General features: G+C 38.9%; 1 protein-coding gene and 1 long non-coding RNA gene across 12 annotated transcripts in view; one reads left to right on the top strand and one right to left on the bottom strand.

Moving 5' to 3' along the window:
- Positions 1–14,423, top strand: part of LOC135278953 (uncharacterized) — a 188,174-nt gene that overhangs the window by 393 nt on the left and 173,358 nt on the right. Inside the window, exons 2-5 of the long non-coding RNA XR_010346330.1 lie at positions 241–386; positions 11,468–11,546; positions 11,711–11,836; positions 12,408–12,671. This is a non-coding gene — a long non-coding RNA (uncharacterized LOC135278953). The remainder of the gene's footprint in view (positions 1–240; positions 387–11,467; positions 11,547–11,710; positions 11,837–12,407; positions 12,672–14,423) is intronic.
- The window catches only part of SPHKAP (SPHK1 interactor, AKAP domain containing), a 64,444-nt gene that overhangs the window by 45,487 nt on the left and 4,534 nt on the right, over positions 1–14,423 (bottom strand). For 7 of the 11 annotated variants that reach the window (XM_064385889.1, XM_064385900.1, XM_064385890.1 and 4 more), the window contains exon 2: positions 200–302. In XM_064385889.1, the coding sequence (XP_064241959.1) occupies positions 200–302 (103 nt within the window). Of the gene's footprint in view, positions 1–199; positions 303–6,545; positions 6,663–14,423 lie in introns of all 11 variants that reach the window. The other 4 variants (XM_064385894.1, XM_064385896.1, XM_064385897.1 and 1 more) reach the window with 1 other exon arrangement.

The raw sequence follows: 14,423 nt of genomic DNA, 5'->3' as shown, positions 1-14,423 counted from the left end.
ATGTATTTTGGGACCAGACAAGTACAGACCAGGCAGACAAAACTTGCAAGATACCATAACAGAACCACTAAGTTACTTTTCTGTATCAAACCTTTTCAAAGTATCCCTTAATTTTTGTATTCCTCACTAAAGCTGAAGGCTAAAAAAGCAAAGCTATATATATACTGGACTTCGAATATAACATAAACTTAAAAGTTACCTTCTTACATGCTGTGACAGAGCTTCCCAAACTGCTTGCAGAACTGTCTGTGCTGCTGCCTTGGCGCTCTGGGACTTCACGCATCAGTGGAGATTCAAAGTTGCTGAAGAACAAAAAAGAAACAAGCCCCCAAAAATCTTTCCAATGACTCAGCTACATAAATAACTCAAGTAATACCAAAACACAGGTCAGTAAAGAGATGTAACTTGGAATACTAGATGCTGTCTGTACTCTCCTAGCTGATGTTACTAGTCTATTTATTGCTAATTTTCCCTTTTTGGAAGGCTATCCTGAGCTACACACTTTGGATATAAAATAGCAGACTGATGCCTTTCTAAGACTAGAGGAAAGCATAAACTGCCTACAGCCAGACCTGTCTGTCCTGAATGCCACTGTAAAAAGTGGTACTAGCTTGTTTTCGTAAGCAGGCAGCTTGGAGCAGCAAATGAAATACTTGCCGCAATAATTCTGCTTGGTAAACAACAGAAATATCTTGCCTTTTTTACCTGTCAGGATGGAAGTAAAGGGGTAGTGATTACAAAGTAAAAAACACAACAGGAGAGGCAGTATTCTGTAATCTAGATGGAACAGCTCGGTACACTGTAGGTTTGGGGCTAAGCTAAGTCATGAACATGTTCTGTTTTGTGATTCAGTGGTACACAACAAACATGTTTACTCTGGAACTGTGCAGATGTGAAGTACAAAACCATAAAACCAAGTTCCCCCAGCCAAATTATCTGTATACACCGCAAGAACCAGCCCTCATACTTTTCTTTTGGAATAGTTCAGGCCAGTATTCAAAGATCTTCCATCATTTAATAATCACATTGGTCCAAATTAATGAGGCTTCTCCTTCTGGTCATGGCATGATCACAGTTAAAGGCCACATGTGCTAAAGGACTATTTTTTACAGGAACATAGTAGGGCAAAAGTATCCTACATGATCATGTTCTGCTTTCCAGACTGGATCTTTGGAGTGCTTTTAATTGCAAGTCACCTATGAAAAGTATGTGGAACATGTTGTGATGGACCATGAAGAGTGACCAGGTTACATGGCTCGAGTAACAACCTCTCATTGGTTCCCATGGGATAACAGACTGCCCTGCTATGCCCAAACCTAAAGTGCATTTTCCTCAGTCACCTTCACTGGAGTGTAAACCAGCAGGTTACCAAGAGGCCACTTGCACTTTCTTTTCCTGAAATCCAGAGCCAAGCACGACTGAGGCCACCTTTCCCTCAAAGATCCATGCACCTTTCACCTGACACTGCTTAGGACAAGCTGTGAATATATGCATTCCCACTGGTAAGAAACTTTGTCAATGAGAATTCTGCTGATGTGTGTGGTGCTATTCCATAATAATTTTAAAAATATCTAGATGTGCTGGAATTAGAAAAGTGAAAAAAAAACCCCAAAAACTAGTTTAGGACTTGTTAATTGCTAGCTGAGGGGAAGTTTCATGAATCACATGGGAGGACTGAATTTAGATGCACAAGAGAGACCAGAGGGTTAATTGACTTCACTTGCAAAGTGTGTTACCACTTAATACTCTGGAAGATATCAGCATCATTGGCACTTAGAAAGAAGACCTTTGCCTGTTTACAAAACTCTGCTTCATTGTTCAGATGATACAGATACACCTAATATTTCTGGGCAGTCATTTCTCTGGCATTTGACACAGCAAAATAGCATTTTTACTGAGTTCTTTAACAGAATGAGGGAAATTAAACACATGAAGTCAATTCTGGCTTTCTATCTCCATCTAAAGTAGGAACCTCATATTCAGAGGGTCAAATCTTATCTAAGTATCCTACTCGATAAGTCCACATTGAGATGCAGCCTTTGGACAAGGTAAAACTCACCACTCCCAGCAGAAGCTGTGCACTGCCTCTTTTTATAAGATGCATCGCCTCTGCAATCTAACAGAAAATTACAGATCAAGGCTGACCTCCAGGTTGAACTACAAGGCCTGTTGTACTCTACTCCTGCTCTTCACTGAGAGGAAGGCTGAGGGACCCTGCCACAGGGGGCTGGTGGGCTGCTAATGATTATTTGCTCTCAGTTCCACTGTGTGCAACGAACTGAACTTCCCCGCGTGAAGCATTGCTGAGGCTAACAGCAACAAAGATAACAATTTGACAACTATCTGAAAGCCTTCTTTGGAACTTAATTAAACAGTACAAATAGAATATCACATTGAAGTATAGCTGAAAAATGTAGTTGAAGAGTTACATTCCGGATTATAAACAAATCTGTGCAGTATTTCAGCAAGGGGTAGCACATGACATGTCCCATACAGAAGTAAAGCTCTCCTCCAAATCATGCGGAAAGTGAAATGATCTGTAAAAGCTTCTTAATCCTGTAAAATCTGTGTTCTTTTCAAAATAAGCCCACTTTTCATTTGTAAATATAGAAAACCTTGTTAAAAGCACATGGTGATTGAAATAAATGTAAAATGCCACTAAATATTTTAAATGAGACTAGGCTCCCACTCATACTAAAGTTCAGACAGGAAAACCAACTGCCTTTGGTGTTCCCAAAATTTGCTAAACCTAAATCCTCTTGTCACCTATCCCAGTCCTCAGAGTTCTATTTCACATCCAGCTGATTACTTGGAGCACAGGAAAAAGCAGCAACTGTGTTTCACAGGACAAGGGACAATACATTTAAAAGCATCTCTAACACTTTCAGAGCTTCTTTTCTGTCTTAGGTTCATGCCTCTTGTTCTGTCAGTGCTGAGCAGAACCCCTGTTCTCACGCTGCACTGCAGTTCATCTCCTGGATGTGCCAGGGACAGGAACTCTGGGCTCCACTGCCTGCAAACAGCTTCAACCACTCAGGGTTCAGTCACTGAATGCAGAAAAATTTCAAAGTCTCAAAATAGGAGAGCTACAGTTTGTTTTAGACTCCACAGCCTTTTCCCTACTGAGTTTATGGTGACACAATTTCTAGAAGAAGCACAGGTAAAGCCCCCTGGCCACTCTTGCTGGTCAGTCAGGTACATGACTAGTTGTGACACAAAGGAGATTTGCAGCAATGCATGCCAATTGATGAAACTGGGAAAATGAGCACCCAGCTGTGCTTCTGCAGGCTGGGAATTCAGCAGCACAAAAGTGAGATTTTGTAACTCAGGGAAGTGCAGTGTATGAGGTCCTGCATAGACACTTTCAGGGGCACAGATCTTTCTTCCAACACCGAACATGGATTTGGCTTTTCAACATCTCTTTTTCAATTATCTCAACTCTCAGTTAGTGCAAAGTTTCCTCTTCTCTTTATCCCATGGGTACCCTTTCCAAGCTTTCATTTTCAACAGGTGTTTTCTCAAGAGACCCTCCTCAGGCCATACAGCTCTGCCACCCTCGCTCTGCAGCAAAGGCAGTAATATAAACCTATTTTTCACTAACTCTCCAGGGAAAAACTATTCTGGCTTTGAGAAGCTTCTGCTCTCATTAGTTCCTCAATAGCAGGTAGCAGAACGAAACTCTTGCAGAGACGTAGCCAGCTCATCATCAAGTGACAGCTCTGCAGTCACATACTATGCTCCTTCCTTCACATTAAGAGCTTACACAAAGTGCTGGACTTTCAAGACATCTGGCACAGATTGGAGCCTTTTCATTTTAAGATAAAGAAACCTGTTTTTAGGTCTCAGTTCTCATATTTTCTTGGCTCCCTTGTTTAGTATGGGATGGAGAATGCTGATCTGTATTAGATGTGCTCATCTTGATTTGCAGGTACCACAAAAAGCCACGGGCATAGCAAGCAATCTCTGTTAAGGAATGGCTCATTTTGAGAGTTTTCTTTTGGTGTGAAAGATCCTAACCTATAATTCAGCTTTCGAAACTGAAGTTGGGAACCTGGACCTAAGACTTGGTGTTAAGTGCACAATTTTCACTTTGGTATTTACATTAACAGAGAAGTCTCCACACTCATTTGCCACCAGGTGCTGTCTTAGTGATTCATGAATTGTAACTGATAACTTTTTTCCTTACAAGCTATACGCCCTCACAAAGAATATAAACAAATTTCCTGGAAATTAGAGGACTGTAGTAAATAGCTATGAGGTTTATATCACTAACTGTAATAATAAGACATCGTGTATTACTGTCCAAAATGCAAACTAGTTGCTTCATCTTTCCTATGTTAAATAATTCAAAAATACTGACCTGATGACTCAAGACTTAATCAAAAAACCCACAGCTGCTCCTAAAAATAATTATCTCCTTTGCAGATGTGGCAGATGGTGCTACATCAACTAAGATGAAGCAATTTAAAGAATTCCCCAGGTTACCACTAAAGAAAATTAATCTTGTGAAACAGTTTCAGAAACTTCAATTTCCTACCATCTTGAACAAGCATAACCATCTTCCCAAAACTTGCTGTTCAATAATCATTCCTAAGGAGCAATCTCAAGAAATAGTAAGTGACCATTAGATATATATTTTTTTGAATCAATCATATTACAGCCTGCTGCTTTTCCTCTTTTCATTATGACTCCTAATCTTGGCATTTTGAACATACCAAACATACTGATCCATGAAAAAAATAATCCGGAAGGAAGCAAACTGAATGAACACAGGGAGGTTTCTCAGTGCAATTAATGCCAAGCTATAGTGAGCTACATTTCTGTTGTTCTGCTAATCTGTAGTGAACATCATGAACAACAAAAAAGGGATGAATCTTATTTTGAAATAGAAATATGAGAGAAGTGAATGCAGAGCAAAATACTTCTTACTTCTACCCTCCCAAATAAACCCAAAATCTAATAAGCAACTGAGGAAGGCAGCCAGCTAAATCCAGACCCTAAGCAAGAAGCGGTTTTGAAAGGCATGCAGTGTTCAAACAGCATCTCTTAACTTCAAAGCCTTTTGAAGTGGAGAGACTAGTCATACTCTTTCCTCACTCTACCTTTCAAATTTTACAGTTTTAAAATTTACCTTTGCAAGTAAACAGGTCAGCAAAGTCACTAGGAGCAAAATCTTTGGATGTAACAGTGTCAAAGTTACTATTCTAATCCATATACACGGTTTTTATTCAGTCTGGACAATGTGTATACTTCAATCAGAGCACAGATGGTTAGTCAAACAGATGCTCTATAAATACCTCAAACAAATGTCTTTCTGATTTTGTTATGGATTTGGAACTCAAGAACAGAATATAATCACTGGCAATATCAGGATCGCATCTTGTAGGGTATTAATAGACTTTTTCCAGTCTCCCATGGCTGCTATTGGCTTCACTGGAAACACAAATACTGAATACTTCCCTTCACTGTCTGTGCACTCTAACAGGTACAGGATTGGGTTTTACAGTTCAGCACACTAAAAAGACTAGAAGTTTAAATGCTTTATATTCTGATTTCTCATTTCACAGTGTCTACTGCGTACTCTTGATTTACATTTCATTTTTATCAATGATACAGCTGCCAAAAGAACAGGTCTTTAGCTACATGCTGATGAAAAACAGATGCAGAGAAAAGATAATCCATGCTGGGGTACACTTCAAAATGCCCAAAGAGCCCTGAATGACCTCCAAATTAAACCAGGAAATAAATCTGTAAGTCTCTGTAAGCAGTAGCAATCACCAGCCTTCTTTCAAATCAGTTTTTAAAATATTATAAAAGAGCAGACAAGTTTTACTGAAGAACAAATGTAAACAAAACTAACTACATTTTTTATGACCTACTTAGAAATATTCCTTCCTTCCTGAGTTTACTGATTGAATTACTAAGGCTAAAATAACAAGGCTTTATGTACAAGTCTGACAAACTCCTCCACATTCAATAGCTATGGCAGGATATATTCACTTCAGAGAGTTGACAATTGAATCAAAGAGTTGGCACTTAGGAGCTGAACGACAGATGACTGGGCTGGTGGTTTTTGATGGTCAGTAATTTACTGACAGAGAGTCAACCCAATATAAAACTGGCTTTTGCACACAGCTGATAGGCATCCTGCCTTTTCCCCACCTATCCCTGGCTTTGGCATGGCTTTAAGCCAGTTCTAGACAGACCTTTGTTGGTAGAATGGCTACTTAATAAGGAAAACTTCCAGAAATAAGTTCTGGAAGTTTTCCTTATTATTTCCTTATTTCCGGCCTTGGACCTTAGTCAGAGGAAACTACTGGAAAGAACAGGAGGAACTGTGAGATCTCTTTGGGTGGGAAATGCCCACACCAATTCACAGGTAACTGGAGCTTCTGCTGAGTTCCTGAGGTGGAGGGTGTTTTAGAAGGTACAAAAAGATGACCTGGATCAAAAGCTAGGGACCAGCAAGGTCTGCTGAAGAATGACTGACTTGGAGAAGATTGAGGAACAGACCCTTAAATGCAGGGAAGGCTAAAGGACTTTACCTTATGGAGATGGACTGAAAGACAACTCAGACTGCTTTTCTGCCCCAAAAGCAAGGAGTTTGTACTCAGGTCTGGAGTGCCAGCCAGTGGGAAACTAAGGCTCTGCTGAGGGTTTGACTGCAGGAAAGATAAGAAATCTCGTTAAAGGAAGGATTCTTTGAGCAATTAGTCTGTATAAACATAACATAAATGAGCAGTGCTGATAGTGAAGATGCTTTTAGGGAGATACAGGCACAGGTATCACAGAAACATCAGAATAAGGCAGTTTCATTTCCTCTGCAGCAAAGCAATATAATTGCTACTATTTAAGCCTACTGGTCAGCAAAAACCAATATAAAATTTGAAATATTCTTAAAATGATGTCCCACAAAAAATCCCTTATTCACTTAGCATATGTAGGTGCACTGTACAACATTGCTAGTCCTTGTGCTGTGGAAAGGAGAACAAAAGAGGAAATTGTTTTTCCATTCTAGCAAAAATTTTTCATGACTGTGTGTTTATTAAGAAATTTATATTATTTCTGCATTTTCGATGGCAATGCATATTCTTAATATAGGATGTGTTGTTAGTGCAGCACAATGTAATAGCTCAAATGTATGATGTTGTCTGATCCTCCTTTAAAAAGAATGGAAAAAACATTGTGACACAGCTGGAAAGTGGTGAAATTTGGTCCAATTTAAATACATAACAAATGTGCAAGCAGCTCCCACAGATTTCAACTAGAAATAGAAATTCTCAGCACTTTTCAGGATGAAATCAAAGACATCGAAAATTAGGCTGTCATGCCATAAACCACTGGGTAATTTTTCACAGCCTGTTTTATATGTTTCTTGTATCTAACAAACAACTTGTGCTCACTGCCTGCTCCTCTCATGCTTTTGCTGTGCACAAACTGTCAGCTGGGCGTCTCAGGACAAGCAGTGCAACACGACACAGGAAGACACCAGTGTTTTTACGTGGAGGATCTTGTAAATCTCCCCTGAACTCATTCATTAAGAATTTCTGGCATCCCATTTATATTATATAGCCAAACATCACAGACAAGCTTCTCAACCAGCTTTTGTCATCAACAAATGTGAGTCTCATTTGGAGCATCAGAGCAACAATAGTAAAATTCTGACAAAACAAGCCTCAAAGCACAGCACATGCAAACAAGTATTTCACTATCTGACTTTTTTTTTTTCAAGGCCATCCTCTAAATATCTGCGATTTAATTTATAGAAGATTTTCAGTGATTATATTCAAGACAGATATTGAATATTTCTGAAGGGAAGAGTAATGTGACAAAGATGTTCATAACTTAGAAGTAAATGCATATGTCACAATTTTATTTGAATAGAAAATGTGTGTAGCTAATCAAAACTTGCTAGCTGTTCGTGTGTTTTCCTTTTTAGATTGATTACAAATCAAATAGACTGTACAAGCATAATTGGAATGTGGTAGGTAGTCAGGATTATGTGCGTGATCAGAAGGTGAACATCACTTTCATCTTCTGAATGGCATTTTCCTAATCAGCAGACTTTCTGAAATTCTTTGTACCACCTCTCCACAGAAATAATAAATCTGGCTTTGGAATTATGAGATTAAGGAAGGGGTCCTGTCTGTACCTAAATACAGATATTTAAGATAGGAGCTTGGGAATTTCCCACTGTTGCAGCGTCACTTTCAGCTACTTTTAAAAACATAAAAGGGAAAAACTGTTAGTGAAAATGGACTACTGATACTGGAAAACCAGATTTTCCAACACAGAATTTGAATTATGGAACAGCCTGGGGCCGTGGAAACAAAAAAGTAGGCATATGACAAGCCAAGTGGTTTTAGTATCATGATGTACAGTTTTCTTTATTACAAAGCATGAGAATTTGCTTCAGTGTAGTGAAGATGCACCTGTCCATATCACAGAAGTTAATATCTCTGAATACTATAGGAAATTAAAATATTTATTCCAAATTCCTGAAGACTCCCCAGCCACCAGTAAGCCACAGAACTGATCAATGAAGCATGACAACTTCTTTTATTTTTCTTTTTTTCCTGTTTTTTGTGGGGGGAGGTGGTGTAGAGGAGCATTTCTGTGATCCAAGTCAATGACAGCAGAGGGAGAAAAAGATGATGTGATCAGGAGTTCCTATTATCAAGAATCTGTAAGGCATGCCCTAGCTGAACCAGTGTCACACACAGAGACAGTGACAGAGCAGAGCAATCCCTCCTACCAGCAAATAAATAACCAGGTCAGCCTGTGTGGACGTTCTCAGTCGTGAAGGAGGGAGTGCTTCAAGTGAAACAGGCAGATTAGCCTCACCCTCACACAATGGTGGCTTGCAGGTATTTTGGGAGCCACCAAAGACATTTTGATCTCCTGTTTGGCAGAACAGATTGAAGCAGGTGTTTTGAACCCAAATGCTTGAATTCATCCCTTCTACTCATCCACAAGAGAACCAAGGTTTTGCTGCTGTGAGCAAGGGCAGGAGATCTGGTTGATACTCTTCCAAGGAGGGTCTGCTCTTCTTCCTCTGCTCTCAGTAATCACACTGCCCAATTGTAACATCATTTCTACAGCTGTAAAATGAGGGCAATTTGTAGCCTATTGTAATTAGTTCCTTTGGTTAGCCACTTATACCAACATATCTATGCATTAAAAATAAAACTGGTCAAAATGACACTATATAGTTGTGATATTTGTCCCTACTAAACTCAGTTTTGATTATGGGAAATATTTTATCTTAATGGTATCTAAAGTTCTTTCTAAAGTACCTATCCAACAAATATATTATTTCTAGTGAACATATATATTTCTTCAACTTCATTATGTTTCCCAGCCCTTTCAATTTGCAAGAAAGCCAAGTTGGTTTAGATTCCTGCTAAACCTTCCAAAATATTGTCTAGGATTATGATAGAGTTCAGAAAGCAATATGTTTTTACCTTGCTAATGATACTAGAAAGTTAAAACAATAGTCTAAAAACAAGTGTTTTCATCTGAAATATTCACAGAAATTTCCTATTCTCTTTAATTCAGTATTGTTTCTATGACCACCTGCAGTTACATTCTTAAATGATCTAGTTAAAATGTCAGGGTACTTTCTGTTTATTTTAATGCCAAAGAATACATTTTGTCATGGTTTATTCACAACAGATCTTATTTTAATATATTTTACATATGTAATATTCTGAAATATTCTTGAACAATTGATTTGCTACCCATATTCCAAAGAAACAAAAATCTTACCAAATTTGATGCTGTGTGAATATGTCAATGAGTACAGTCTGTGATTAGAGAGAAAAAAAATCTCAAAACTCATTAGCTTAAAAGTATGTTTTTTAAAAAAAGCACGTGAACAAAATGAAACTGCCTCTAATCAACTTGGCTTTTAATATAATAAAACATGCTTTTGTGCCATTCTGTGAAGATACTGCAAACATTATATTTGGTTTAACTTGCTTCAATTTGTGATTTTTTTTCCATGGACTGTAATGCAATTAACAGGATTGAGTGGTAGGTGAAGGCAACATTCACAACTTTTTCCTCACTTATACCAGCTTAAAAAAAGCATGAGATTTCAGTCCAAGAAACTTGAGCTTTTTTGGCAGTACGAATGTTTCTTTCTACTCTCCAAAATCTACAGTCTTTCATACTCTATAATGAACATGGGACATTATCCCTGGGAGTCTAACAGTGAATCAGGTCAATGTGTTACTAATTTAATTAATTCCTTGGTAGCACGATGTAGATAAACTGCCACTGCTTTGCAATTAACTTTAGATTAATTATGAAACTGTTGTGATACCTGGGCTTGACATGGTTAACTTGTTCCCAGTGGGACGCACAAGGCCCAGCAGGACCATCTGCACCACGGACTGAGCTCAGCTTAAGCTCCCAGACAACTTTATCACTGCCTGCAGTGTGATTCTGTGAGTACTTGCCAAGTGAGTATCCCTACACTCACAACTAATGAAAAAAAAACCCCAAAAAACCAGCTCTTCCTATTAATATTAACTTCATTAAGAGTAGAGGTTGCCACTTGTTTTATGTCTTTGGGGTGTTTAAATTTTACTCTGATCAACACTAAGCTCTTTCAATTCAAAGGCACAAAAAACCAAGTATGTCCTTAAATCCAGGTTTCACCAAATTCCTGCCCATTCTTTCATTACTGGGGGTCACTGTAACAATTGCAGCTACAGAAAGTCACAGGGAACACACAGATCTGGTTCTGTGTATGCAAAAGCAATTAATGCAAAGTAAATCCAGTCCTACAGCCTCTTTGTTTGTTTCATTATTGGACTTGGACTAGTATTTGTATTTATGTTATTTGTTTATGGTCTGTCACTATTTTTTCAGTAGTCAATTATTTTTCTTATACGTGATGCCTTAAAAGCCTTGTCTTCTGAACCAGAAAATCACCTGCTGCATCCAACAAATACATACTTAACTATGAAATAATTTTTCTTGTATGAAATAAAAATCTGCTACTGCTGCCAGTACCAAAAGACACCTCTATCTTATATGCACCATTCCATAATGCACAGATTTCCAAAATCTGAGAAGTATGGGTATATTTGTAAAAGTACCAAAACTCTGTTTGGTAGCTATGCTAACCTTAAATTACATCATGCAAACAGTGATACAGGTCATATATGCTACCTTTGGGAAAGTGGATAAAGTGACCATTGGATTTCACTGAATTTATGGCATGTATTGTGTTTAGGATTGAAGGACTTGGAAGATACAATGTGATCTATAACTAAGCTCCCTAAGAGCTGTGCTATTACTTCTGTATTTTTAAATATTCAAGAAGCATTTTGTTTTATTCCAGTTGGGGGGAAAGCCTTATTCCAGAGTTTATGGGAGGATAGCAGGTTTTTATTTCAACACCACAGCACGCAAATCTTTTCCTTTTAAAAATAAATGTCCTGTTCATTTTTATTAGATGTCTACAATGGTAATACACATTTTTCACTGAGAAGGAGGACATTGCCCTGACAACATAGAAGAGGAGCAATCTATAAGTATGTTGTTGAAACATTACCCTGCTGATTTGATTTCTTCTCTTTTCAAATTGAAATAGCACAGATGGTTACAAATGCATCTTAGGGGAAACGGATTGGGACCTGATTTAAACACAGCTCTGAAAACTAAGAGTTGTTTCTTTCTTCCTTTATTTATTCTGAAGAGCCACTGCATGTAATGAACAGCTCCACGGCTGATGGAATGTCTGTACATGAAATTTTGATAACTGTGCAATCTCACAGAGACTACATGAAGACCACACGTTTTTCACTGCTAAAAGAAAATACAAGTAAGTCCTGTGAAAATCTGTGCATCTTTCTTTAGAAAGTTTTAACTACACCACAACAATGTACTCGTTCAACCAATTTCAGTTTCCCAGCAATTCATGTAATAGAATGTCCAGTGAAATATTACTCCAGCATCAAGTTCTGTGTTAGCAGTTTTAGAAAAGAACTTCTTCTTTCAGTGATAAATTAAATTTAATCAAGACTTACAAATGACACTTTCTTAAATAGCAGTCAAGAATAATTAGATGTAAAAGAAATTGTGATGCCACAACCAAGAGGAAACATAACTTTGATAACTACTTATTGTGTGTTGTGGGCACTTGCAGTAGCCAGATATTTAATAATAACCAGGCAAGTCTTGAAGTGAAGAAAATTACTGAGGGAAACTATAAAGAGATTAACGACAACAATCCAAAGGTTGACAAGACTGAAAAAAGAAGTTTTAAAATTCATTCTGGGCAGCAAATTAATCCCAGATATTGTAGTATTAATCTGCACATGCTATCTTTGTAGTTCTGGTTAAAAGACAACCAGAAATATGCATTGTGGTTTTTTTTTTTTTTTCTCTTTCAGTGAAGCAGGAGGAAGGGAAGCTGTGCTGCACATGCAGTCTAAAGCACTATCAAATCCACTGATAAGCAAAGAGGTGGTTAAAAAATTGGGAAACAACCCCCACCAATTTCTGGCACTGAGATCCTGAGAAATGTGAAGTTTTTCAACGTGCCTCATCCCCATGAGTGCCAAGCAGGCTTCCCCTTTCTGCTTCTCCCCAGCGAGCACAGGCAAGAGCCTGTTCAACACACCAGGAGAAGAGGAGCTGCTGCTGCATTTTATCCAGTGAGTTGGCAATTAAAGCTATTGTTTTGATGTAGAAGTTTAATTAATTTTCCTTCTTCTGAGAAAAAACTAAAGCTGCCTGCTGCACTTCTGAGTTAATGCTCAAAGCTACATGGCTATTAGTGCTTGCATTCCTGGTCCTTCATGTTGAAGCTGCTTCTCCAGTGAAATAAGTCAGTACTGTGTGTGAGAGCTGCAGTGAGTGTAATCCAGAGCAGTGAGCCTGGAGGGACCAGTGCTGGGACCCTGCCACCCCAGGCTGTGTCCTCAGAGAGGGAGCTCTCCCAGCCTGCTCCTGCCCATCAGCACCTCCAGCACACCCCACTGCTCCCTGCATATGCCACTTGTCTGCTCAGGCACCAACCATGGCTTGAAATACATGGCTTTAACACATGTTCTTTAGAGGGTGTTCTTAAGTTTGGGGAAGGATAGCTGCATGAGGAGTGGCTGGGCTTCCTTAGCCACAGTGCAGATAAAGGTTGCCATGAGTCTATGCCTCCCTTCCCTTGTGCCTTCTCAGGTAGTAGCTGAACCAACCACATGTAACAAGAAAGAGTAAAGCAGAGTAAAGAAAGAGCAAAGTGATTAATGTAGGGCTGAGGAAGGAGATGACAAAACCCTGATGAATTAGTGAGTGTGCCTACAATGATTACTGGGAGGAGGTTATAGCACAAATCATATACAAAATGAGCAGCATAGCAACAGATCTTTATTAGTCCAAATTATCACTGATAGCTGTTAGTACTTCTCAAGTGTGTCTGGAGAAGGAGAGGACTGAATGAATGAGGAGAAGGGTTGGTGTGCACAGGCAGACTGTGAACAGAGTGACTGACACTACTGCAACTACTGCAGTCACAAAGGGGAGAAGGGATGCACGGGATTAGAGCCGGAGCTGAAAGAGGAGATTAATGGATATTTCAGGAAAACAGTGAGAAATTCATGTGGGAGGCTAGGGCAGGCAGGATTAGAGAATTTAAACCAGATGGGATTGGTTAAATAAGGAAGAAATGGAGATGCCAAGCCTGAACATAAGCAGCATGGTTTGGCCACTGTAGTGTGCAAGTGGGCTAGTGAAACAAAGCATGGAAATTTTATAGTTAACTTCTTTACTACTTCTACATGTCTCCCTCTTCCCTTCACCCACAGTCCCATTCCTCAAGGGAGCAGATCCCTCAAGCACAGACTTATGACCTTTGACAATTTAGGTTCCTTCTGGTTTTAGCTGATTTTTTTTCTCCCCTGACCTCACTGAAGGAACGAACCTCTGAGAATTTTGTCTGTTTAACAACACAGGTTAGCTAGGTTAGTGAACTGCTTGATGTAATTGCCCATGAAAACAGGGCACAGCATGTCATTTCAGGAATTCCCACCACTGAGACTGAAACTAACACTGGAAGAAGTCAGTGAGTATTGAAACTTACCAGATTTTTTTTCTGGCTACTACACTCATAATATCTGGTACATTCATCTGCTAATTTGCAAATAAAAAGCATACCCAGCAAGTATTAAACTGATTCCTCTGGTTGGGCTGCAGTACTGGTTCTGCATGAGTGCAGAAAAATAAATTTCATCCTCATATGTGACGCCAGCTGCTGCTCTAATGCATGCAGTTTCCTCATAATGGGAGTTCTGATATTGCTTGTTCAGGGGATTTATTTGTTCTCTTCAATTTAAATAAGATTTGTAATACATTTGGTTTGCCTTTACTCACAGAGGTGGAAAAATATGGACAACAGACCTGTAAGATGTGGT

This window comes from Passer domesticus, chromosome 11 (assembly GCF_036417665.1).
Source record: "Passer domesticus isolate bPasDom1 chromosome 11, bPasDom1.hap1, whole genome shotgun sequence".
Taxonomy (NCBI): domain Eukaryota; kingdom Metazoa; phylum Chordata; class Aves; order Passeriformes; family Passeridae; genus Passer; species Passer domesticus.
Note: the sequence above shows the minus strand (reverse complement) of the source record. Positions and strands in the feature narration are given on the sequence as shown.